The 26965-nt window shown below is 27.0% G+C and overlaps 2 protein-coding genes across 6 annotated transcripts in view; one reads left to right on the top strand and one right to left on the bottom strand.

Moving 5' to 3' along the window:
* Positions 1–379: 379 nt before the first annotated feature.
* LOC134833055 (uncharacterized) overlaps positions 380–26965 on the top strand; it is a 54191-nt gene continuing 27605 nt past the window's right edge. For 3 of the 5 annotated variants that reach the window (XM_063847223.1, XM_063847221.1, XM_063847224.1), the window contains exon 1: positions 380–559. The gene's annotated coding sequence lies outside the window, so the exon portion shown is untranslated. The remainder of the gene's footprint in view (positions 560–26965) is intronic. The other 2 variants (XM_063847225.1, XM_063847222.1) reach the window with 2 other exon arrangements.
* On the bottom strand, positions 20546–23229 carry LOC134834763 (high-affinity choline transporter 1-like). The gene is made up of 4 exons (XM_063849536.1): positions 22494–23229; positions 22274–22403; positions 20902–21496; positions 20546–20847 (listed from the first exon to the last, which is right to left on the bottom strand). Exons 1-4 carry the CDS (start codon positions 23217–23219, stop codon positions 20691–20693), a joined length of 1608 nt encoding a protein of 535 aa, XP_063705606.1. The 5' UTR covers positions 23220–23229; the 3' UTR covers positions 20546–20690.

Raw genomic sequence — 26965 nt, 5'->3', positions numbered from 1 at the left:
TTTATAGTTTTAAATATTTTTCAAATTATTTTCAATTTTGTTCTTTTTTTTAAATTTTTATTATTTTTTTAATACTCAAATTTATTATTTTTCAGTCTTGAAAATTTTTTCAAATTTTTTTTTCTCAATTTTTTTTTGTCAATTTTTTATAATTTTTTTTTTTATAGAATTTTTAATTTTTTTTTTCATATTATTTAAAATTTATTGAAATTTTGTGTCAATATTTCATGAATATGTCAACGAATTTTTCATTTGAATTCGAATTTCTCGTTAGGCTCATTGGGGTCGGCAGGAATTATTTTTTGCATGCTGGGGCGGCTCAGCTGTTGGTATTGAGACGAATGAAATTGATAAATACTCGACTAAATTATGAGGAGTACGAAATTGTAGAAGTAAACAACAGTCGAACCAAAGCATTCGGTCTTCGTTTTAATCAATTTCCAATAAGAAATTCCCAAAAAAATACAACTTGACTTCATCCAAAAGTCAATTAAGGCGATAATTAACAAAGTTTTCCAATTGTTCATCCAATCCCTTCCGCAAAAGCAAGAGAACTAAGGTAAGAAATTTTTCATTAAATTTTGCCGATAATGATACAGCAAAATAATTCTTTCCTGCTATCTTTGGGGTTTAATTTTCGATGTTCTTGACTGCTTATCGTTCGTAAAATGATTGATAACGTTGTTTTTGTTTCGTGCCTCGCCCAAAAAAAAAATAAAAAAAAATCTTATGCAATGCGTAATTTCGTAATGTTTCGTCATAAAAGCAAAAAATTTGCATACGAGTGTGAGAATGGTCAGTGACAGACAGCAAAATTGAAGGTCATCGTCTCAAAAAGTTCGCTAAAGAATCCAATAAGAGGCGAAAAGTGGTTCTTTTGTGTCTTTGTGCCTTCCTCGAGTGCGTCGTAACATCAAAAGAAACTCCTCAAACACTTCATATTTCACAGTAATTTTGTAAAAATAAACAAGAATGTCAAACAACCCTCAAACAAAGTTCTTCTAACGAGTACATGAGTGACTTGTTTGTTCTTTAATGTGAGATTTTATGCGTTATATGCTCGGTTTGGAGCAAAGTTTCTTTATTTAACTCATATTTATGGTCCTTAACGACGTCGAGTGTTACAAACTTTTCAAATTTCATCCGTTCTCTTATTTCTCTTTTTTTTTCTTTCAGAGGAAATCTTATACTTTAATTCTATCTAATTAAATGTGACGACGGTTGGCGAAAGAGAATTTCCAAAGAAAAACGGAATCGATAATAATTTATTCATGATCATGGCATTAAAATTAATTAATGGAGCTGAGATAATGATTTTTCTTCGAGATCATGAAAAATTTTTTTTATTGCCCCGATTTCACATTTGAATAATTAAGGCAATTTTATCGCCGCAGGTGTTGTGTTTTTCGCAAAAAAAAAATTCGGTGACATATTGAATTGTTTTAAATTGAGTCTCAAACCGCAGAAAATGTGAAAACATATTTTTACAATTTTTATATTAACTTTGCCCTACAAAATTTGTTCGTGAGAGGTAATCTCGAAAACTTTACGTCTCAGAGCATATGTTTCATGGAGAAAAATGTTAGTTATGACGTGCTTGAAGTTATTCGCGAAAAAAAAATTTCACAAATTTCATAAAAAAAATATTGAAAAAAAAGAATAAAAAAATATAAAAAAAATATTAAAAAAATAGAAAAAAATAGAAAAAAAATTTTTTTTTTTTAAGTTTTCAACTTCTTAAATCATTTTTTTGAAAAGTTAAAAATTTCAAAAAAAAAATTATTTCTATTTTTTTTTAAATATTTTTTTTTTACTCAAAGAGACGGATGAAATATTGATAAAGTGTTGCGGTTTTCTGTCGGAAAATATGAAAAATGTCCGTCAAATAATGGAAATTTATGAAAATATGCGAGTTACGTCAAGTGTCAGTCAAAAAAAATAAACTTTTTATACAGAAATTTTATGATTTAAGGTTAGATCTTGACATTTTTTGATATTTCTGTCCCTTTGACGCTTCATGGCTGTTAAAAAAATCTCACATGTGTCGAGAAAAAAACATAAAAAAAAATAAAACGGTGATTTTGTCCCAACAAAAAAGCAACCCAAAAGATAACTTTTCTTTTTATATGTCGGTTGGTCGATTGACAGGAAGTGTTCGTTCCCAAAGGCGTGTTAAAATTTGTTTTATATCCGTCGCGTATCGCACGCAAAACTCTATATAAACGTCGTAATTACTCCCTGTCACAAGATAAATAAGAAGAAAAAAATCTTCAGCATGTGTCGCCGAGACAATTTAAGCAAATGGAGACGCCCCGTACTCCGTTTTCCTCCAAATTTATTTCAATTTATTCCTGCTCCAGCTAATAATTTTCCGCAAGCTGTGCGGTTAACATATGTTCTTGTGCTCTGCTAAACGCATGACGAAATTAATTAAAATTTAATTTTGAATTTTAGCTTCTTTGTGAGTCTCGCGAGAACATTTATTACGTTGCAGCGAAAGAACGAATGAACTTTTGGAATTGAATTTAAAATGGACTGAATACGTGATTGTGGTTAAAATCTCACACATGACCCACAAAAAGAAAAGAAAAAAAACGGAGACAACTAAAATCAATGAAACGAAAGAAAGTGATAAAATACCTGAAAAATACTAAAAGTTGAAGGGAAAAAACGGAATCCAGACAATGTACGTGCCTTGACATTTTTCCATCGATTTCTACACTCGACATGACTCGTTCGAAGCATGAGAAAAAAGGACGAGGACGACAAAAAAGTGTAATAATAATTTTAAAAGGGATAAAGAATGTGTGAGAACACGCATCGCCGTCGAGTCATAAACTCGGAGAGAGAAAACTTTCTTTTTTTTATTATCATTCCCATTGCTGCTTAACTGTGAAAAATTAACGTATCGCAGCTTTTTTTTGTTAAAAAAAATTTTTTTTAATATTCTTCAATTTTAATTGAGAAGATTTTTTAAATTAATATGGGTTGAATTTAAATAGAATAAACAAAAATAAAAATTTTTAAATTCATGTTTGATTGAATTAGACTTTTAAAGTTTCAAAATTTTCTTTTAATTAAAAAAATTAACTTGAATCTTCAAAAATATTTGAAAAAAAAATTAATTTTAAAATTTTCTTTAAAGTTAAAATTTTAATTTTTTTTTAAATTCTTAAAAATTAAAAAATAAATACAAAATATTTTTTTCTTAAAATTTTTGTTTATAATTTTTTTTTTCATCTCAACTGTACCTTTATTCTAAAAAATAATTTTAAAAAATTTAAAAAAAATTTTTATTATTATTTTTTAAAAATATTTTTCGAAATTTTCAAATAATTGAAAAAAAAATAAATTTCAAATAAAAACTTAATTCTTCGAAAATACAAAAAATAAAAAATATTTTTTTTTTGAAAAAATGAAAAAAAAAAATTAGAATTAATATTTTCTAATTTTTTTTAATTTTTAACAAAAAAAAAAATTAAATAAATAATAATTTTTAAAATAATTTTAAAAATTTAAAATTTAAATAATTTTTTTTCTGAAGTTTTAAAATTTTTATCATCATCTTTTAAAAACTTGAACATAAAGTATTTATTTGAAAATAAAAAAATGTAATGAAATTTCGCATCATGTCTAAATTTGTGAAAAAAGCACGAAACGTATTTTCCTCACAATTTATGCATTGCGATATAACAGTACATAGTGTGAAATGAAAGTCCCTTTATATGTATAATATAAGACGAGGCATGCACGGAATAATAAAATTCTAGATTTATGATATTCTGACAGAAATTTGTTCGTAATGTTGGTCATGATATTCATAAGAAACGAAACAAGTTGCGTCTAAATAATTTACTCTCGACTGTTTTTAAATGCGACCAAGTGATTTAATTTGTATTCTTGTGCGTTCCTCGAAGAGTTCTTCTCTGTGCAAAGTATGTTTGCTTTTCTATTTTCAAGAAATGTTGACACTTGAGCTTCGGCATTCATAATATCGCACACAGCAGAAAGCTATTGGATGCGGATAAGAAGAAAAAAGGGGAGAAGAAGAAGAAGAAAAAATCCACTTATAAATGGAGAGTTACAAAAACGGAAGCACAATCAATTTTCAAACAGAACGGCATTTGACTCGAGAGTGTGCTTATTTGTGTTTCACAAGAGAAATCCATTATTATTATTTGTGTGTGCGTTGTTGACTCTCGTGAAGGAAAAGTACGTGAAAAGAAGAAAAGAAAGCATTAACCCTTTTTGACCTTCTTTTCCATATTCTTTATAATACATTCAAATGTATGAAATTCGCTCGCAAAACAATGAGAGAGACAGAAAAAAAATCTAAAATAACATCACAATGTTGACGACTTGACAACCGGAGCAAGCAATAAGATTGGATTTCGTCATCAAAATAGAATTTAATGCAAATAGTGATAAATATAAACATTTACGACGGTGTCGATGTGTGACGATGGAAGCAAATTGTCCAAAAACATCAAATTCGACGGAAATTGGTTTGGGAAGACAATAAAATAAAATCTAACGTCAACTAATAATAATCATAAAATACGGTAAGGCAACGATTTGATGTTTAATATGTACTTTTCTTGTAGTTTTAGGTCACTTTTTGATGGAACAATGCGATAAATACGAAATTAGTAATTAATTGATTATGGAAGAGCGATAAAATTGTATCAAGAAGTGAAAAAATATTACTTAAGAGACATATGTGAAACGAAAAAAGGCATAAAAATGGATCAAGAAGCTTTAAAAAAGAGTTTCAAGGATAAAATTAAGCTTATTGAAGGAATTTTCAGATCAAATTTTTGTTGAATGAAAAGTTTTTTAGGTCGAATCATATAAAAATTTTCATTTTAAAAGTTTACGTGAACTGAAATTGACTTAATTTTTTAGCATTTAAAATTTAAGCCTTGTATAAAATTATTTTTTAATGAAAATTTTATTTTAGGCAGAAATCGTGAAGGAAACGAAATAACTTGGTGTGATAATCGATGACAAACTTAATTTAAAAAAGAACGCAGAACATGTTAAGCAAAAAATGGCAAAAATGGTTGGTTTTCTAAACAGAAACAGGAAAAAATTTCCACACGAAACGAAATTGACTTTGTACAAATGCATGGTTGGAGCCCATATTGACTACTGCAGCTCAATACTGTACCTGAATAGAAAAGAAGAAATTAAAGCATTACAAAAAATTCAAAACAGAGCGTTTTAAATCTTGACGCATGGAAATATAGAAAGCAGTGTTTGTCGAATGTTACAAGAAACTAATTTGTTAAGTGTCTACCAACGTTTAATGTTTTAATCCTAACTTTTAAGGCAACGAAAAATCAACTCCCGAATCATATTTAAAGTAAGATTTCATATCAAAATAGAACTATTTTTAATCTAACTTCTCGCAAATTCTCGGTTTTTGATGATGCTCAAGTATTTAAATAAACTTTGCGAGAAACAAAGAAGTAAATTACACAAACATGCTCTTACCATGCCAACAATAGAGCTGAAAACCTTCAAATTCCGAGTAACTAACAACAATTACCGTGCACACACATAACTAAATTATTCAAGTTGAGTGGCTTTTTCATGGATAAAATTTTCGATGAAATTATAATTAGGTGAAAATGTAACACAAAATACATTCTCGTGGATGGCATGTACCAAAAATAATAATAATCATAATAATAAAAGGTAACAGTGTAACTAGATGTTAAATATTCTGCTAAATTACACGAGATCGAAGTGTATCAATTTTTTGGCTGTAATAACATGGTAGCACATTCGCGTTAATTGATTTATAAATGGTTCGTTGCGTAGTTTATGGAGCGCGTGCAACATTTTGGCGGCTTTCAAAAACTGTTTTGATTGATTATTTTTCGGTTGTTTCGCGTCAAACCTCCTAATTGCAGGTCAATATGTTGCAATTTGTGAAGAAAGCCTTTTCAAGAGTACTTAATGTGCGCAAAATTAACCAAGAACTTGACGCTTAACAATTTTTTTAGTACTTTCACAAGTGTTTGTGTGAGAAATTATTGCTCGTGTAATGTCATTGAGGGAGGAAATTGCTCTACAAGAAGAAAAAAATGTCGTAAATATGTACAAAGAAAGAAAAAAAGCGACACACATGACTTACATCTTATTCGCTTTCATGAGCTTCGTCCTTCACGAGAGAGAAAAAATTTATTAAACAACACTTGAAACGCCCTGCGATGATGCCATAAATAGCAATGTCTTAAAACGCACGTCACAATCCGAGAAATGTATGTTCCTCTTGTCTCTCGTGCTGCTGTTCGTTGTTGTTGTTGTAAGGAAATAGTAAAATAAAAACCAGATATTTATCTCGCAATGCATGGAAAACGCTGTTATGGGAGAGTGAGATGGTTTATAATAATAAACAAGTTTAAATGATAGCATGCTCTGTACCAATTTATTTTATATTAACCGGATTTTTTTCTGTGTGCGGTGAAAATTTATGGTCTATGTCCGTTTCACTCGTTTTTCCATATTCAATGCCGAGCGCAGAGAGATTTATTATCGTTTCTGTTGTTTGCGCGCTTCAATAAACTCCTTCTCTTGCTGATTCGTTTTTTTTCTTCTGTTGCGGATTTCCGTATACGACGTGGCTTCAATTTTAAAATGAAAGAAAGTCCCTAATCCGGAGTTGTTTGCATGGATGTTTGGTTTGCCATGCATGATAATGCCCGATAATTATCAGTTTGCCTTTGGTTTGCTTGAAATTTACTGTCTGAAACCCTTTTTTGGACTTGAACGAAGGTCACCTAAAGTTGATATTAAAGAAAAAAAAATTAAAATTAAAAGTTTTTGAATTTTTTTAAATTTTATTTTTTTTATTCATTTTTTTTATTTAACGATTTTTCATAAATTTCTTAATTTTTCAATCATAAGTAGTTTTTTAAAATTATATTTTTCATAAAATGACTTTTTTTTTAATTTTCATGAATTTTCAAAAATAAAAAAAAAATTACAAAATATTTCAATTTTAAAAATTTTACAAAAAAAAAAAAAAAAAAAATTATAAATAAAAATCTTAATTAAAAAATGCCTTAAAAGCGAATTTTTCAAAAATTTTCTCCAAAATGCATTTAAAAACAAAACTTCCGTATTTGAGGAAATTTAAGCAAATTTTAACTCTCTTACGTCATCAGACATGCGATAAAATACACAAACGCAAAATCTGCAAAAACAAGTAAAAATCGAGTATAACACATGTGAGCTTCATAAAAGCAAAGCAAAAGAAGAAAAACGGAGACAGTAAATTACGAAAACGATAAAATTTCACTCATGTCTCTCCTCGCAAAAATAGCTTATCAAGCGACTTCCTTTTAAATTTATGAAAAAAAAGCAACACAAGGTATTTTCCTTTATGATTGATGAGCAAAAGGACGTACGATTTTTTCGACATTTCTATTTATTTTTTTTCGTGTGGCTTTCTTGCGAAAAAAAAAATCACGCAAAAAAGTGTCGGATGTTATTTTTTCATTAAATTATTATTTTTATTTTATTTATCTTAATTTGCATATTTCTCGTAGGTTTATCTATTCATCCGCGAGCCTTGAGCAGATTTCGCGCTTGTTAAAACAAACATTTTCGGGCATCCTAACTGAATTTTAAGAAGAAGACGACGAAGATCTATTACGTTGCTTGTTTGTTTACATTACATCATATTGTTGCGAATCTCAGCATACAGTTTTCGGGGGATAATTTTGCTCCGCAAAATAATGTGATATCTTATAATAATATGTAAACACATAAAAAATAATGTGACACGCAAAAATATTAAATTCCCGCAATTTTTTTGTTGTCTCTTTTTTTTGTCATATATTTTAGCGGTAAGATGAAAATATGCCTTGTGTCACATTATGAACCCAAAATGAGACAAAGATCCTTTAATTTTTTACCGAGAACTCGGCTTGATGTTTTTTTGATGGCGTCGTGCAGAGCGAACAATAAATTAAGCGACATTTTTGACGTCAATCTGAAATAAATTTTTTTTTTTGAAAATTCATGAAAATTTTTTTTTAGTTTTATGAAAAATTCGCTCGTAAGGCATTTTTTATTAAAGATTTTTATTTTAAAATTATTTAAAAATAAATTAATAAAATTTTTTTATAAAATTTAAACAAAAAATATTTTATGAAAAAAAAAATTATTTTATGAAAAAAAAAAAAAATAATTTTATGAAAAAAAAATATTTTATGAAAAAAAAATTATTTTATGAAAAATTTAATTTTAAAAAATTAATTTAGATTCATAAAAAGGCGAAAATAAAAATTTTCGCAATTATTTGAAGAAATTCTAAAGCAAAAACTTAAATTTTGTCAATTTTTTACGGATTATTTTTCGTAGGAAGCTTTCGACGTTGGAGTGAGCGACATAATTGAGCAACAAATTCCGCTAAGCTAATCCTATTTGACATTTTTATGATGAGCCTTATGAAAATGACGATTATTAGCTGTGATGACATCATTAAGCAAAGTATGCGTTGTAATCCGGTTGTTTCTACGATGACGAGGGATACATGCCTTTGAGTGATTTGTTTATCGATATCCAACCGCGACACGTAATTCGGGCGAAAATTGAAATTCGTCGAAACTTTTCCATAAATTACACATGTTTTAAACAAATAATGTAACAACAATAACTGTAACTTACCCTCGGGGCTTGTATCTCGTTTTTGTTCTAATGTTAACAAAACACACACGAATACGGAGAATTTTCATCATTCTGAAAGAAAAAAGGCATTATAAAACTTTTGTTATTATTTTACAAAATGTTGTGTAAGACAAAGTTCTTTGCACGTCATAGGAGCCTTTTGCATATGTGAAACGTTCTCGACACACAAATAACGAATTTAATGTTGTATATTTTTATCGCACAAAGAAACTTTTTTGCTCTCGAATGAAAATACGACAGAAAAATTTACAATAGTCCCGCATCTTTTTACAATTTTGCTATTTATGGAGTTTATTTTCGAGATATGAGATTGTCGTTGGCACTCTCAGGTCAAATATTTGAAATGCAATGGATGACCGGGAACTGTCGCAAGCAACAATGATACATATTTGATACTAAATTTACTTTATTTGAAGAATATTGAGAATTGAGTGAATTTTATCTGTTAAAAAATTTCAAATTCTTTAGATTTTTCAAATTTTTTTCGAATCGTTTTCACTTTTTTTTAGATTTAATTTATTTAATTTCTTTTATTTTTTAAAAATTTATTTTAATTTAAAAATTAATTTTTTATTATTTTTTTTTTGTAAAATTTTAACTTTTTATTTTTTCTTGTATTTTTTTTTAATTTTCGTATTTAAAAAAATTTTTTTTTTTCAAATTAATAATTATTAATTTTTTTTTAAACATTTAATATTTTTTTCGAAATTCGCTTTTTCTTAAACTTCAATTATTTACGAAATTTCTTGTTTTCTAAAATTTTCATTTTTTTAAATTTTTTTTTCTCAAATAAATTTTTATTATTAAATATTAATATTATTCATCAAATAATGTTTTTATTTATTTTATTTTAATTATTTTTTAAATTTTTCATTATTATTTTTTCAAATTTATTTCTTGTAAAATTTTTATAAATTTTTTTTTTTAATTTTTTAAAAAACTATTTTAAATTTAAAAAAAATTTCCAATATTTTAATTAAAAATATCTTAAATTAATTATTTTTTATCAATATTTCAAGAATTTACGGAAAGACAACCATCGACAGAAAATATTTTAAAACAACCCAAAAAATGATTGAAAAAATGTATGTTGGTTTGTTCCTCTTGTTACAGGACAAAATATGAAAGCAGAGAGACAGACAATTATGGAGAGTTGTTAAAATTTTTCAAAGTTTTTCCCGGAATTACGTTTGGCATGTTACAATAGAAACACTATTGCACTGTATCAAACGAATAAAAGAGGATTACAAACACAAAATAATACGATTTTGTGAGAGAAACTTACTTTGAACTTGTTAAAAACTCGATAAATTTGTGTGAAAATCACGTCTTTTGTGTGTCCCAACGCATCAATCTCGGCAAATTCTTCACATGACAACTGCAAATTGCACTTTTGCTTAATTATGACTTGAATTTCAATTGAATTCAAATTTCAAAAGAGACAAATAATATTCCGAGAATTTTTTCCAATTTTCAATTTCAATCCAAATAACAATCGTAAAATAATTCGCTATGGGCTGTTATTTCGTGGAAAAAGCCTCTCATAAAAATTTCATTGCCACATCAAAACCTTTTTCCTCCCATCTAAAATGCTCGTCGTACGTCAGGTGCAATCATCGCCATTGTTCACGTTCCATTGTTGTTTATTTAGTCTGAGCCACACACAGAAACACACGAGTTTATTGTTTTTAAAACTAACATCTTCTTGTGCAAATTAAATAAATGCATGAACGCGTCTCCATACCAAAGCTTTGCTATAAGGGAGAGATGTGACAAAAAAAGCGACGTGACGTGACAAGGATATTAGTGAGAGACAGATGAATACAGGTAATAAAAATGTCAACTAGATGATATTTTTTGTGGCATTTTCTGAAACTAATGATGATGATGATGATCCTTAATGAAGGTTTTTATAGAGGAAGAAAAAATACAAGGCGTCTCCATTTGTTGCTTCGTTAAGGGAAAATTTAATTCATAAAAATTTTTCAGATTTTCAAGAATTTTTTTTTTAATTTTAAATTTAAGTTTTTATTAAAAAAAAAAATACAAAAATTTATTTAAAAAAAAATAAATTTCAAATTTTGTTAAAAAAAACTTTTTAAATTGTTTTTTATGTTCAAAAAATTTCTTTGAAAGTTGGAAAAAATTTCTTTACTATTGCAAAAAAAAGAAAATGTGAAATTATTTAAAATTAAAAAAAAAATAGTTAAAAATCTTATAAAAAAACGAATCAAAAGCATTTTCTTAAATATTAATAAGTTTTGACATTTTATTAAAAAATTATTAAAAAATTTGTGAATGTCAATTCAAAAAAAATCCGTTAAAATTTGAAAAAAAATTTTCGTCTTGTTTCAAATTGATAAAAAGTGAAATTTTTGAAAAATTTAAATGAATTGGAGTCGAAAATCTTATTCAAAATGTTTTATTTAATATTTTTCGCCATTTTTTCAAAAAAATTTTAAATATCAATTTAAAGAATTTCCGTCAAGAAATTCAAAAATTCAATATTTGAAAAAAAATTTTCCTAAATAAAATTCATTTTTATTCAAAAATATGATCCTAAGTCTATATTTCTCATCGTTTTATCCTTAATGAACCATTTTCTTCACAAAAAAAGATAAAGAAAACCGTTTTGCGCGACACTAAAATTTTATGACACTTTAAAACAAAAGGCAGAAAAAAATCATCATAAAATTGATGTATCACACTTGAGCGTTTATCATATTTATCGCGCGCCGCGCTTATTTTGCCAACAAACAATACAAAGTCCTTTCCTCTCAATTTACTTTACGTATTTTTTTAATCTTCTTCATTCTTTTATGCATGCAACGCGGCGAAAACGAAGCGAAAATAAAGAGAACGAAGAGTCATTAAGGAAAAAGGTCGATCTCGAATAATAATAATTTTATCTCTCGTTCGTCGTAATAAAATAAATACATTCAAAAATATGTCAGTTTAAGACATTTTTCGGATGGGTTGGCATGCAAATAAATAACCGGAACGGACTGAATTCCTTCGAAAACAGCGGCACATTGATTGATGATGATGATGATGATGAAAGGATTTTTCTTTTTTTGCATAAAAAGGGCTTTTTATCATATATGGGAAAATTGAGCAAAATGATGTTAATTAAGATTAATATTTGCATGGAGAGGTCTGGTTATTCGTAAACATCAAAAAAAAAAGTGAAGAACAAGAAAAAAGCACTTTTCATAATAATAATATTTTCCGCTACAACTTTAAAAGAGGCGGAGAAAGAGGAAAAAAGAGAAAAGCGAAGAAGCAGAAGAAAACATTAACTTAATTACATGTATTACTTGACTCGTGTCACAGCAGACAAGCAACCAAGGCAGCGTTCATCTGTGAAAAAAGCAAAAAAAAAAACATTTATTAATAGTAGAGAAAAGTGTTGTCGCGAGATGATGAGAGAGGTAATGTAAATTATTTGCATAACGCGAAGGAGTGAAGAAATTTCTCTTAACAACATTTTTTTGCGTTTTTTTTTTCATTCACATTTAAAGGAAAATTTTTCGGTTGAAAAATTATTTTTTTTTTTAAATTGAGAAATTTTCTTGATAATCTTTTTAGCTTTAAAGAAAATTTAAAATTTAAAAAAAATAGAATTCTATAAGTAAAAATGGAAATTAAAAAAATAAATTAAATTCTAAAAAAATTAAAATTCTAAAAAAAAAATAAAATTAAAAAAATAAAAATGAAAATTCTAAAAAAAAAATCTTAGTATAATTTTAATTCGTTCTTTGTCGTTTCAAGCGATAAATTTCATTTAAGTGCAATGAAAAAAAAAACAAAACGCAAAAAGAAAAAAACTGAGAATTTTCTTATTTATTTAACACGAATGATGATGACAGATAACAACGCAACATTTCCCGCGACAAATCTCATTAAAAAGAAATAAAAGCGGTTTCTGCGAACGGAAATGAGATCAAAAAATGTTTTATGACGGATTCGCTGCGAGAAAAAATGGACAAAATCGCGCAATAAAAGCTTTCACATCCCATTTACGCCCGATTTCAAGGTCGAAAAATCGCAAAATGAAGGAAGCTAACATGTCCCGATAAAAATGGATGAAAGGAAATAAGCATAAAAAGCATTTCCCTTGATAATAAAATAAGTTACGCACACACTGATAAAAAGTGCTTACACACTTTACTTTTACATTACCTACCCATTCAATCATCGTTGCCACAAGAAAAACAAGACGAGAGGGAACTAACGTCATCATCGACGTTATGCTGATGGTAGTTGGCGGAATGATGGTTATTATCTGGATAAATATCGAGAACATCGAGAAGAAAAATATCGTCTTGTTTTTCATCTCAGTCTCTTATCTCGTCGAATATTTTGCTTCTTGTACAACGACATCGAGAGAACATAAAAATAGAACACCTGCACAAACACTTTTATCGTCTTTGTCATAAAATTCGCAAGGATTTGTTCCGTGAAGCGATGCAATTCAATGCCATAAATCTCCAAAAGCCTTCCAATAAGGCTGATCCAAATGAAAATCTCCCAAAGTCGAAAAATCCTTTTTTAAATAAATTTTTTATTTATTTTATTTTAATTTTATTTCAAAATTAAATAATTAAATTTATTAAATATATTTAATAAAAACTTTATTTTTCGGTTTAAAAAATTTTATTTTAATTTTTTTAAATTTATTATTTAAAAAAAATATTTTATTTATTTTTTTTTAGTTTAAATAAATTTATTGTATTTAAAATTTTTTAAATAAAATTTTATTTTTATTTTATAATTTAATTTTTTTATAAATTTTTATTTTATTTTTTCTATTTAAAATTTTGTTGTAAATTAGAAATTAATTTTAAAGTTCATTGAAATTTTATTTTATTTTAAATTTTTAAAATTATTTTTTTTAAATTATAAAAAAAAATATTTTAAATTTATTTTATTATTTTATTTTATTTTTTTTATTTTAATTTTTATTTATTTATTTTTATAAATTATTTATATTTTTTTTTATTTTTAAAAAATTTGAAATTTATTTTTGATTTTCATTTGGAGTGGCCTAACGAAAAAAAAAATATTTGGAACCACTGAGACGAAAAATAAGCTTTTATTGTTTTATGCACACAAACACACACATTGCAGCATGAAACTTGAATAAAATTCAATTTGGATGCAATATAAATATTTTTCAATTTTTTCGCCTCAATAAACACACAATCGTTGCTCTTCGCCAACGAACATACGAGAGAAAAGGCTTGTTTACTCGAAATTTAATTTGAGAAAAATTTTTGCGTCATTTATTGTGAAAAAATGAGGAATTTTTCCTTCTTCCTCTTCTAAGTCTTCTTATTTTCTTATTATCGAAAAAAAAGTAAAAAAAAAAATATTCTCATGTATTTGATAGGAGAACAAAAAGTTATTGAAGTATGTAATTCAGAGCGAAACGAGAAAATAGATGGAATTCTGAGGCATTATCATCGCAGTTCACGGAGAGCAAAAGAAATAATAAATAATCAGATCAGTATTTGCATAAAATTACTCATGCATATCGATTTTCGGAGTAACGATTTTTTTTCGACGTAATCTGGCTTAATGAGAAAAAAAGGGATTGATTTGTTGTTCAAGAAGGTCGATAATAGTTTTTCGGCAAAAGTCACGTACTTTTTTTTGAAGGATTCGTGATGAAGTATCACGATTAGCTTTTGGTTAAAGTTTGTTTTTTTGCTTTGACGCTGCGTGAATGGTTGTTAATCAACAGTTTGTAATTTGTTTGTCGGGTAGGGGGGAGAAAAAGTGATATTGACACGTGCCATGTGTGTTCATGTGGTTATCACAACAAGAATTATGTTGCTCGTTACTCGTCATATTATGATGGTTGATGATGGAAATGAATGGAAATCGTCAAAAATGTGAGTTGAAACGTAAAATGTATCAATTTTGAACATTTTTTAAATCCATCGAAGCAGCGATCCAATTAAGTTGTTAATTTTTTTTCATAATCTTGAGAACATTTTTTTTTTCTTTAAAGCTTGAAAATGAACATTTTTTTCCTTGACTTTTCCCTTCTTTCAAATCTAAAAAAAAAATAAAAAAAAAATAAAAAAAAAAAAAAATAAAAAAAAATTAAAAAAAAAAAAAAAAAAAAAAATTAAAAAAAATAAAAAAAAAATTAAAAAAAAATAATTAAAAATTAAAAAAATTTGTAAAATTTTTTTTTCGCCTATGATATCGAGGACGTCAAAACTAACATATTTCTCCATGAAACATTTATAAAACGTATAGTTTCGCCAAAAACGCGTTGCGTTCAAAATTTTTGGAGCAAATGCAATATAAGTTTTGTAATAAAAATATTTCAATGAACCTTCAATAGACTTCGATAAGAAAATTTTCTTCAAAAACCGGATTTGATCAACCTAAAAAGATAAAAAGTGAAAAATTTTAAGTTCAAACCGCCTATCAGAGTGTTTTAAAAGTCCTTATCTGATGAAAAAGTGTTAAATTCCTCCCTGTTGCCGCCTCAAAAGTCTTCAAAATCGACGCATGACGCACACAAACCTCATAAAAAGCGGCAAGAAAGAAAAGCTCATGCTGATATAATCATAATGATCGCAATAAAAGACACCTTTTTTGTCTTTGAAGCTCTTCCTTGTTGTGCCTTTGCGTTTTTCTTCTTCGGCAACAACAATAATCGTTTTATCTGTAATGTTATTGCTGTCATCATTACACTTCCCATCCCAAAAAAAATAACGTAATTCTCACCTGATGTGTTCGCAACAACTGTAAATATTTTGGCAAGAGCAATAAATAAATATGAAATTCGTCTAATCAAGCGCCGTCGAACAGGTGCGTCGCTCGTGATAACAAAATTAATGAGAAATTTTATTCATTCTTCGACGTAATTTACGTTCTGCCATTAATTGCTTCTAAAATGTTTCAGATGTTACTCCAATTACGGAATTTTTCGCGCGATATTCAATCAATATTTTTCTCCCCCGAAAATACGACAAGAGAGAAAAATGTATCACATTTGCTCGCATGCTGTGTGCGAAAGTGATTGAGTAGCTGTTCGAGCGTTTTTCAATAAAAAAAAGTGAAATATGTTACCTTTGGCAAACAAAACATCATCATGAAAAGTGCGTACTTGAGCATCTTTGTGCTTTTATTTTAAACAAAACACTTGTGAAAGGCGAAAAAACACAAATATGTTGATGATGATGAAAAATCCCCCCTCGCTTTTACTTGAAAAAAAAAATCAAGAGGGGGAAAAAGGAGGAAGAAGCGAAACAAAAGAAAGAATTGATCCTCTTTCTAATCAAAAAAATAAATTCAATCATGTTCTAACGTAATTTATGTGTGAATAATTCGTTTATGTTTGATACTCTTTAGCGCGCAGACAGACACAGATGTGCTTTGAGCGAAGAAAAGTTTCGAGTAATTGAACAGACAGAACTTGTTCAAAAAAAAGTTTGAAATAAATTCTTGTGTCTGTCTTACTTGTTGCCAAAAATAGATAATTTATGGGCGAAAGTTTTTAATGAGTTAACAAATTTGTCGTTTAAAAAGTACAAGAAGTCTCCATTTTTGTGAATTTTTTGATGGGAAATCCATTAAATACTTTGACCAAAGTTTTAAAGAAGAGATTTTAAACAAAAAATAAATTTATAATTTGAACAATTTTGAGATTATTTGGTATCAAAAAATTTACATAAGAATTGAAAATGCTCAGAATATAAATTTTTCATAGAAAAAATAATTTTTAAAAAATTAATAAAATATCAAATTTATGAAAATTTTATAATTTTTCATTAAAAATATTTAAAAATTGATAAAATTATTTTTTAAAAAATAATTCAAATTAAAAAAAAATTAATTTAAATTAATTTTTAATTTTTTTTAATAAAAAAATTAATATTAATAAAAATTTCCATTAAAAATTAAATGTAATTTTAAAAATTTTTTTTTCAAAAAAATATTTATTAAATACCAAAACTAAAAAAAACAATTTGAAAAATTATTTTTTTACAAATTTTAATCATTTTATTTCAAATTTATTTTAATAAAATTATTTTGTCGAAAAAATAATTAACAAAAAATAAATTAAATTATTATTAAAATTTATTTGATTTTTGAAAGTTGATTTTATTAAAAATTTCAACAATTACAAATCAAAATTTTTAATTAAATACAATTCAAATTTTTCTCAAAAAAATTTTTTTTAAAAAAATTTTTTTAAAATTTTTTAAAAATGAAAAAAAAAATAATTTAAATTTAATTTATTTAAAATATTTTTTAATTTTAAAAGCATTTAATTTTTAAATTAAAAAAAATATTTTAAATTAAATTTAAATATTTTTTTTTAATTTTTATAAATTTTTAATTAACTTTTAAATAAATTTTTAATTTAACTTTTAATTTTTGATTAAATTTAATTTTAAATATTTTAATAAAATAATTTATTTTAAAAATAAAAAAAAAATATGCAATAAAAAAGTGAAAATTTTTAAATGGATTCTTCCGAAAAACGTTTAACGAGCAATAATTTTCGCTCAAACGTCACATTTGAACTTGCGTGGCGACGAAAATACTGCCATGCCATCGAGTTCAATTTACCGAAAGTAATAACGAGGAAAGTACGAAATGAACGAGAATCGATGAGGAAACATTTCGAACATTAATTTTATATGGCAAATATTTTAGTTATTGGAAAGTTTTGTGGGAGTCGTAAATAAAGTAAGACTTTTACTGCATCGCCGCTTCGGTAAATTGTCGAGAATTATTAACAGCAACAGTTTGAACGACATATTTTTTCATCCACGGCGACGTGTTCTCACGCAGCTGAACGACGACGAAAAAACTATTTATTATATTGAAGAAACAATGACATGACAATTGACACACGAAAATGGCTCAAAATGTTACGAAAGGAAACATAATGAATACGATGAACACACGAAAGAATGTCGATTCTCACGCGTGTTAATTTTATCTGTGTTCTGCTCCTTGCTCGGATGAGTGTGCGACGCGGAGATATGCGAAAGAAGGGCTTTGCGCGCGACACACAAATAACTTGTCATTGTCTTTTGCCGATCTTTTGTCATCGTCACTCGTCGTGTTGTCGTGTTAAACATGCCAAACATCTTCGGAGGGAAATGTAACGTGTAACATGACTTTCAATTTTCAATCAACTTTGAAATGCTGGACGGTTATTTGCATGAAGCGAAGGAATGTCGAAAGAGAGACAACGACCTGATAAAATTATTTACATGAGTTATTTTGGAAAAAACTTTTTTTTTCTTCAACAATTGACTCCAAATGGGATGAAAAACAACTTTTTCGTTGACCAAAATTCACATTGAACCGCAAAAACACAGAAAATGTCACAAACATGCAAAGAATAAAAGTTTCTCTAACGAAATTAGGATCACCTGTCACCTCCATTTGCATTTCATTGGTTTGGTTTGCGGAATGTGTTTTGCATGTTTGTGACTTAATTCGATAAATTCGTTGTCAGATAGATTTCCTTGAGAAAAATTTCTTTTAAAATGATACAAACTTGCATTTTTCTTTCAATCTCTTTGCAAAAAATGAGAAACTTTTGAAAAGAATTTAAATTCATCACGAAAAAAGATTCTTTTTCAATGCAATTATTTCTCTTTTCAATTGAAAATGTGAGCCACAGGCAAAAAAATAAAATCTCGGCTTGTAAAGACATCCGACGATATCCGTACGTTTTGCAAAAGGAGCAAAATGATGTTCAAATGAAAAAGAAAAACTCGGAACCAAAATAGAAAAATTTAATTTCCTCTTTCTTTTCTTCAGTACTTCAATTTAATTTTTGTTGCTGTCCCTCCGTTTCACTTCATTTCTCCATGAGAAAAGAGGAAATCCAAGGGCATTCCCGCACCAAATGAAATTATTATTACGATAAAGGCATCTTTTTAATATTAGGTTGATGCAATTAATGAAAATGTTTCATGTTTCAAGAAATTTTTCTAAATTTTTTAAATTAAATAAAATAAAAATTTGTTAAAAGTGAAAAATTATTTTTTTTTAAAAATTTTGAATAAAATTGTAAAAATTTCAATTCAAAAATTAAAAAAATTTTTTAAATAATTTTTTTTTTCAAATCTGATAAATTTGACAAAAAAAAAAAAAAAAAAATTTTTAAAATGTTAGTTAAAAGAAAATTAAAAATTTGAAAATCGGTTTCATGCTAATTCTAAAAAAAATTAAATTAAATGAAAATTTATTTTAAAACTAGTTTATTTTTATAAGATTTTGAACAAAATTTTAGTTCAGAAAAAAAAATTATTAAAAAAATTTTTAAACTTGAATTAAAATTTTTAAACTTGAATTAAAATTTTTTTCAAATCTGATATTCAAAAAAAAAATTAAAAAACTTAAGATTTCAAAAAAATTTTAAATTTGGAATTTTTTTTTCAAAATTTGATATTCACAAAAAAAAATTAAAAATTTGTAAATTTCAAAAAATTTGCAAATTTTTAAGAAAAATTTTTTAAATTATGAAAATTGAAAAAAAAATAAAAATTTGAAAATCGCTTTCATGCTAATTCAAATATTTTAAAATTACGAAAATTTGTTCAAAAAAATTTAAAAATTTATAAACGTAAGTTTAAAAAATCAAACGTTAAATTTAAAAAATTAATTTTTTGACATTTAAAACTATAAAATAAAATAATTTAACTTGAAAAATAATTCAAAATTTCTTGTAACATGAAACATTTTTCCTCATTGCATCATCCTAAAATGAAATTTGCGAAAGAAACTGTAATGTAATACAATTATTATCATTATGACACACAAACACGTTTATTATTAAACAATTTTTTCCATTCCGTATGGATGCCTGTTGTGTGTTTCTTCTGATATTTTGGGAGCGTCAGCTGTGCGAACAGCGATTCCCTTTGTCATTTCGCATCGTCTTTCACTTCATTATGTCTCTTTTGCTGAAAATCGCTGCTGCTGTTCGTCAATTGACTTCGTGCATGCGAACCAATTACATTTACGTGGCTTTTTTTTCGAAAAATGTATTATTATTAAAGTTGTCTGTCAATCACAGCGAGCGACACACAGAGAGCGCTTTGATAAATTCGGGGATATATTTCAATGTCATGCGGTTGGTCCTCGCATTTGATTGATTTGCTTATTATTCTTCCTCCGCTTACTTGGAGCAGTTCATTATGTGAAGAGTGTCTCCAAATGAACGCAAAGATGCGGTAATTAAGGACAAACAAACACACTTTGCCGAGCGAAATGTGTGTGATTTACGGAATTTCAGAACGAAACTATTTTGTAATCTACTTATGACTTCCATTAAATGTCGTCGTTGGAATTTGCGGCATTCCGTTGGCAATAAATAAGCATCTTAAAGTATTATTCATCAAATGTTTTACGAGGAACGGTTCGAATCCGCTTATAATTTCATCTTTTCAGTCACTAACTTGGTAATGACAATCATTTTACGGGTAATTATCGTGTGATGACGTGATTTTGCTGAAGAAATTTCCCCTTTTCGACCATATTTTGACACAAAATGCAAATTTTCGACACCTAATACATCAAAACTTGAATTTCTTGACTGACATGTGTCGAAAAGTTTTATAATTTAGCGAAAATTTACATTTTTTGTGTGAAAAAGGAAGCAAATCCTCGATAAAAGGTGCAAATTCTATCAACACTCGACGTTCTTAACAAAAAAATATCGATTGCTGTGCGAAAAAGTGACCTGACAACGAAGGACTTGAAAAAAGGAATTCCTTAAAATACTTTTGTAGTAGTTGGAAAAGTGCTTCGTCATCGTTTCTTTTCATTTTCTTTGGTTTTTTTCCTTTCTTCGAATCGTTTAGATAGAAAATGAACTTTATTTGCTTTTGAAACACAAACAAAGTGAAGATATTTTCTAAAATTTAAACAGAATTCCTAACAATTTTATTTACTTTTTATAAGTTGAAGCAAAATTAATGCGAATTTTATCACAATCAGCGTACAGAGTGTTCCAACGCAACATTACCAATCCCGAATAACGTCAACGATTGATCTTTCGTTCTTGAATCCAATACGACAGATTCTCGTAAGTCATCGAAACATCCGAAAACGTCATAATTTTTGCTCAAAATGTTCTTTTCAAAGAGATTTCTAAAAAAAAAATTAAAAAAATCAATAAACTTTTTCGAAAAAATTAATTTTTACCTCGAAATCCATGAAATCAGTATCAAAGTTACAAGACTCGACACCATCGCGAACGTTCGAAATGGAAATTCTTGCTCTCCCGTGACTTCATTGTATCCCGGATAGAAAACCAACGCCGGAATTCCGAGAGTTTTTTCTCCGCCTGCGCCTCGTAACACAATTGCAACGATATATGCCGCCAAACTGCCATAAGTGTTGCAATTTTTCTTGAAATGAACGACCATCAAGAGTTGCGGGAACAAAACAACGTACACAAGATCCGAGCAAATTGCCCATAAATCGTATACGGAGGAGACCGTTATCGCCATCAGTGTTGCCAAGATGCCAACGACAACAATTGCGACACGCATCACCCATAAGACTTCCTTTTCCGATGCTTGCGGGCGAAAAATGAGGCGATAAATGTTGCGTGCGAACATGGAACTTGCGGAAAGGATGCTTGAATCGGCGCTGCTCATAACGGCGGCAGCTACGGCGCCTAATCCGAAGAACGAAACGTATTCGGGAGTGAGATATTGCAAGACCATCGGGAGAATCATGCCGCTTTCTTTGGGCGTGAGAGGAAATGGTCCTTTGTATGTTGTTTGATCCCATGCTGAAATTTAAAGAAATTGTTAGTAAATTTTTTTTTGAGAAAAATTTTAATTTTAATTTTTTTTTTTAAATTTTAAATTTTTTAAATTTAAATAATTTTTTTTTTTTTAATTTTAATTTTTTTTTTTTTTTTTTTTTTTTTAATTTTAATTTTTTTTTAACTTTTTATTTTATTTTAAACTTAATTTAATTTAAAACAAAATTTTTTAAATTTAATTTTAATTTTAAAATTTTAATTTTATTTAAAAACTTGAAATTAATTAAAAATTTTTAATTTAATTTTAAAATTTGAATTTATTTTATTTCAAATTTTAAAAAATCTAACTACCTACTTTTTTGAAAAAATTTTAAATACGGAAAAAAATTCTGAAATTTTTTTGAATGTCTCTTTGATAATTCATAAGCTTTAAAATTAAGTAAAAATTACGTAAAAAATACGTAAAAAAATACGGAAAAATAATGAAAAAAAAAATTTTTATTCGAATGTGAATTTGTTGATTTTTGAATTTTTAAAATTGGTTAAAAATTGATCAATAAGAAAATTAATTTTTGAGTCGTTACGTTTACTACTTTGGATATTTTGAAATAAAAATCATCAAAAGTTTTTCTTTTTTGAATCTATTAAAGCTAAATTTCATCAAAAATTTAATTTTTTGAAATTATAAAATTAAAAATTGACGAAATTTGATCTAAAATTGACTTTTTTTCTAAATGTATGAAAGAAAAATTTCAAAATTTTAATCAAAAATGAAGTTTTTTGATAAAAAAAAATTCTTACCCGTCGCTTTTCCAATGATCCCAATGAGCACGGGAGGAATTGCCAACACGATACATCCAATAGCTGCTGCGAACGACAAAATTTGCGCTCTTCCAGGCGTTTTCGTCGACAAAACACGTTGAAAGTATACCTATCAATATCAATTACACATTGTTTTTGAATAATTAATCTAAATTAAAATTGATTACAGACTCTCTTTCTCTCTCCCTACTGCACATACCTGCCATGGAATGCCGCCAAACATCAGCAACAACCCATAATCAATGTAAAACCCAATTCGATTTGCTTCGACATGGCCCAACCAATCAACGGAATTAAGCGATATTTCGGCTACATTCTCATTATTCCACGCAAACGGAATACAAATCCACAATCCGATAAAAATGCAAAAAAGCTGAATGACATCCGTATATGCGACAGAATACAATCCCCCAATTAAGGTATATGCAACCGCGACAAAGGCTGACGAGATAATCGACGTGCTGTGATCCAAATCAATGACAACGGAAATTGTTGCCCCGAGAGCTGCCAAAATACCCGCAGCCCAAAATACTTCGCCACAAAATGCGGGCAAAAAAAGTAATCCGCCCATTTTTTCGCCAAATCGATCTTGCAACGGATCGAGCATTGTAACGTAACCTTGTTTCCGCATGGGACCCGCGAAAAAAATCCCGCCAAAAATCAGGCTTAAGGCGTAACCAAAGGGAGCTTGACACCAAACGAGTCCCGAAGTATAAATCGCTTCTGCTGTCCCATTGATGTATCCGCCGCCAACCCATGTTGCTGTCATCGTGAAAATTCCGACGAATAATCCAATCGATCGTCCTGCCAACATGATTTCTTCCTCGCCGTTATCGTCATTGCGCCTTTTTCGACTTGCCCAGATCCCGATGAGCACGATGAGGACATAGAACAAAATTATTCCCGCAACGCCCGAATAATTCATTGTAACGTGATCGCGACGTAGATAAATACTGAACTTAGTTTAATTAAAATATTTCTCAGCACTTCAATTTAGAGACGCCTTGCAATTTTAGTTTTGTCGCCATACATTTGTTGTCGAAAATAAAACTAACGACACTTTAATAGTTTTTGATTCAATTACAACTATCGACAGAGCAATTCGACGTGCAATTGAGAAATTCTCGATTTTTTTTGAAACTTTTCAATGAACAACTCTGTTCCAATTTCGCCCGAGGTCGATTTTGTTTATATTTACGTTTTAGAAAAAAATAATTGTTTTTGTAAAGTTCAAGTTTGATTATTGTGGCAATGAATGTCGTCGCGTTGGAAAGAGAGAATTTTGTGGCGTCAGATAGTCTCTCATTCCATTTTTTTTTTAAATGAAGAGTGAAAAAAATCACGAAACAATAAATTTTATGATTAAATTTTGATAAAATAAGGTTTTGATTGAAACAGAGAGCCTCCGGATATGTTGTTGATGTTTACTTTGAGTTGCGAAATTTTTGTTTATTTTATGGATTCTTGCGAAATTATGGCGATTTTAATTATTTTGAAAATTATTTTTTTGTGTTTTGTGTGTTTTTCTTTGGGTTCGCGTTAATCTTTGTAAATGATCTTGATTAATTTTGTGATTTTAACAGGAGTGTGGCATTAAAAGGGTTTCTTTTATTTTGTCTTCCTTTTTTCAAGATAAAGTTCAACATTTTTTAAATTAAATGAAATATATTTAAATTAAAAAAAAAATAAATATAAAAAAAAATAATATAAAATTTAATTTAAAAAAATTAAAATAAAATAAATTCTTTTCAAATAAAAATAAATAAAATTTTTAAAATAAAAAAATATTTTTTTTTAAATAAAAAAACAATTAAAATAAAATAAAATTATTTAATTTTAAATAAATTTAAATAATTTTTTTTAAAAATAAAGTTAAAAAAAAAAATTAAAAAAAATAAAATTAAAAAAAAATAAAATATAAAAAAAAGTTTTGAAATACTATTTTCATACAAAATGTTAACAATTTTTGAGCGTTAAAATATTTTTGATATTTTTTTTTACTTTGAGATTTGCTATTTTTGAATAGATTTAAAAATATTTCATAATAAAAATTAAAGAAAAAAATTTCTTAAAAAATAACTGTCAAAAAAAATTTAAAAGATAAATTTTGTAATTTTATGAAAAATATTTTTTGAGAAGAAAATTTAAGTTAAAAGATGATTTTCGAATCAAAAATTTGTTAAAAATTATCAATTAAAATATTAATTTTAATTAAAATATTAAGTAAAAAAAATATTTTTTTCTTCAAAAATTAAAAAAAAAATTCATAAGAAAAAATTAAACAATATCAAAATTTATAAAAAGCTTAAAATAATATTTTTGAGAAAAATTAAAAGAAATTTCATAAAAATTTTGACAATCAATTAGGTAATTTTAAATTTAAATTGATTGAAATTTAAAATTTTTAAAAATTTTTTTAACTTCAAGATAATTTTTTCTTCATAATTTCAACAAATCGAGCTCAATACCGAATTTTTTTTTTTACAAAAATACAGTAAAAATCGTCAGAAACTTTAAAATTTTTCCTTTGAACATCAAAAAATGTTTTCCTTAATTAAAGTTTGAAATTGTCTCATCCGAAAATTTTCCTTTGGTAACGTTCCTGTGTTGTTTTTAACTTCAGTACACGTGCGTTAGACTACAAAAAATGTAATTTTTTACTTTTGATTAATTACAACATACTTACCTTTTTACGAGTAAAAATGGAATTTTGATGAAAATGTGCTTGAACAGCTCAAAATCTCTCCAAGCTATAGAATATCACAGCAACTTTCGGGTAATTAAGAATAATAATAAAGTTTAATATCAGGATTTTTTCTCTGTTTATAAAGGACTGAAGCATAACTTAACGATGGTTAAGAGTATAAAACTTTACAAAAATATGCAAAATTTTCGGAGAAAAACTTTGAGGAGTATTTTGACAATAAAAATGTAAATTTTTTTTTTGTGTGTTCACATTTGACCCTTTCCCATGCGAAAGGAGAGCACATGAAAAAAAAAGTTTACATTTAAAATTATGACTCTTCTGGTTTGTTTTTTCACAATAAAAATGCCGTAAGGCCCTAATCAACAAAACATCTGGGATCGCTCGTACATCGCTCGCTTGTAACGTTAATTTTTGTGTGCGCCTAAAAAAAAGAGAAAAGTGTGAGAGACCAACTTTTAAATTCGATTAAGGAGGGAATTTTGCTATTTTTTACTCCAAATTGGGGTTCAAGGTCGCCCAAAATTGTCCCAAAATTGCTTGTCCCGTATCAAAAATGCGTAAATTACATCAAATTCCTTTAAAAAATTTGTCGTAGTAAGAGAAATGTGGTTTATTACGCATTGTCATACATACCGCTTCTTTCATAAAGTTACAAGGGCGTAAAGAAACGTAGAAAAGGAAACCCTTTTTCGTCACTTTCTACCTTTCTGCCTTTGTCATTCTTTGTTGGAAAGCAAGTCAAAGTCTCTGCTCGAGTTTTACGTTCATCCATAAAATAAATGAACTGAAAAACATTCGTTCGATCTAAATTTACTCCAAAGCCTGAAAAACATTTGGTATTTAGTGAAGCATGAATTTCCCTCGACGACGCCCGATAACGCTCGTAAAACATATTTCCATGCATGGTAATTTAATGCTGATTTATTGCCTATGAAAAAGGGATTTTCGTGGAAAAGGATTTGCCCAGCCTGTTTAAAAACAATTTTAAACTATTTTAACATATATTTTTTATTTTATTTATTTTTTTTTTTTGATTTATAATCTTTTACATTACACTTTTCATTTTTTAATATTTTTTTATTTTTTAATAAATACCACATTTTTTATTTATTTTTATTTTTTCACTACAGCGATTATTTTATTTTATTAATTTAAATAATATTTCATGATTTTTTGTATTTTTTTTTCAAATACACTTTTTTTTTACAATTCGACCCGTATCATCAGATTTTTTTTTAATAGTAATAATAAATACTTTTCTTCTACGAATGTTGCATAGTATGGTCATGCTAATGATTTTTATTTATTTTATTAAGATTAAACAATTTTAACTACAGATCAATTCATGACGATGCAATAGTTGTTAATTAATTTGTAATTAATAATATTCCTTGATGTCATTAATTATCTCATCATCATCGTATATTTTATAATATTATAATAATTACTATTAAATATATTATTTATTATTAAACTTTTTTTTAAAATATGTATGAAAAATTTCATTGAAAATGAGAATGTACCACGTTCTTCGTGTTCTGTTTTATCACACTACTGCTTTTATGTTTATATTTATTTTATTTGTTATAGTTTATGCTTTATGTATGAAGCAACGGATGCTCTTACATGGTTTAAATTTTATCGTGTTTACTCTTGCACACGACGACATAATAATGATGTTGATAATATTAAATGTGTGGGGTAGACAAAAAGTTGTCAGAAATCAATGGGTCATATTTACCAAATTTTTTTTTCATTTTTTTTTCATTTAAAAATAAGCGTTTTTTGCATTGGAAGTTTTGAAAAATAACCGTGCAGGGATTTTTTGAAAATAATTATTTTTTTTAAATTATTTTAATTAAAATTTATATTTTAATTCAATGAAAAAATTAAAAAAAAAAATTAGAAAAAAATAAAATATTTTTTTTAAGATCAGAAATTAATATATTTTATCAAAAAAAGAC

The sequence above is a fragment of the Culicoides brevitarsis genome, chromosome 3 (assembly GCF_036172545.1).
Source record: "Culicoides brevitarsis isolate CSIRO-B50_1 chromosome 3, AGI_CSIRO_Cbre_v1, whole genome shotgun sequence".
NCBI lineage: Eukaryota > Metazoa > Arthropoda > Insecta > Diptera > Ceratopogonidae > Culicoides > Culicoides brevitarsis.
The sequence above is the reverse complement of the archived record's forward strand: the minus strand, read 5'-3'. Positions and strand labels throughout refer to the sequence as shown.

What these genes read in the sequence shown, in the direction of transcription:
- LOC134834763 (XM_063849536.1), bottom strand. Translation starts at nt 23,219, where the DNA reads ATGAATTATTCGGGCGTTGCGGGAATAATTTTGTTCTATGTCCTCATC. An exon ending in TTGGCGGCATTCCATGGCAG is followed by an intron (nt 22,404 to 22,493) that starts GTATGTGCAGTA and finishes TGATATTGATAG; the next exon opens with GTATACTTTCAACGTGTTTT. An exon ending in CTGATTTCATGGATTTCGAG is followed by an intron (nt 20,848 to 20,901) that starts GTAAAAATTAAT and finishes TTTTTTTTTTAG; the next exon opens with AAATCTCTTTGAAAAGAACA.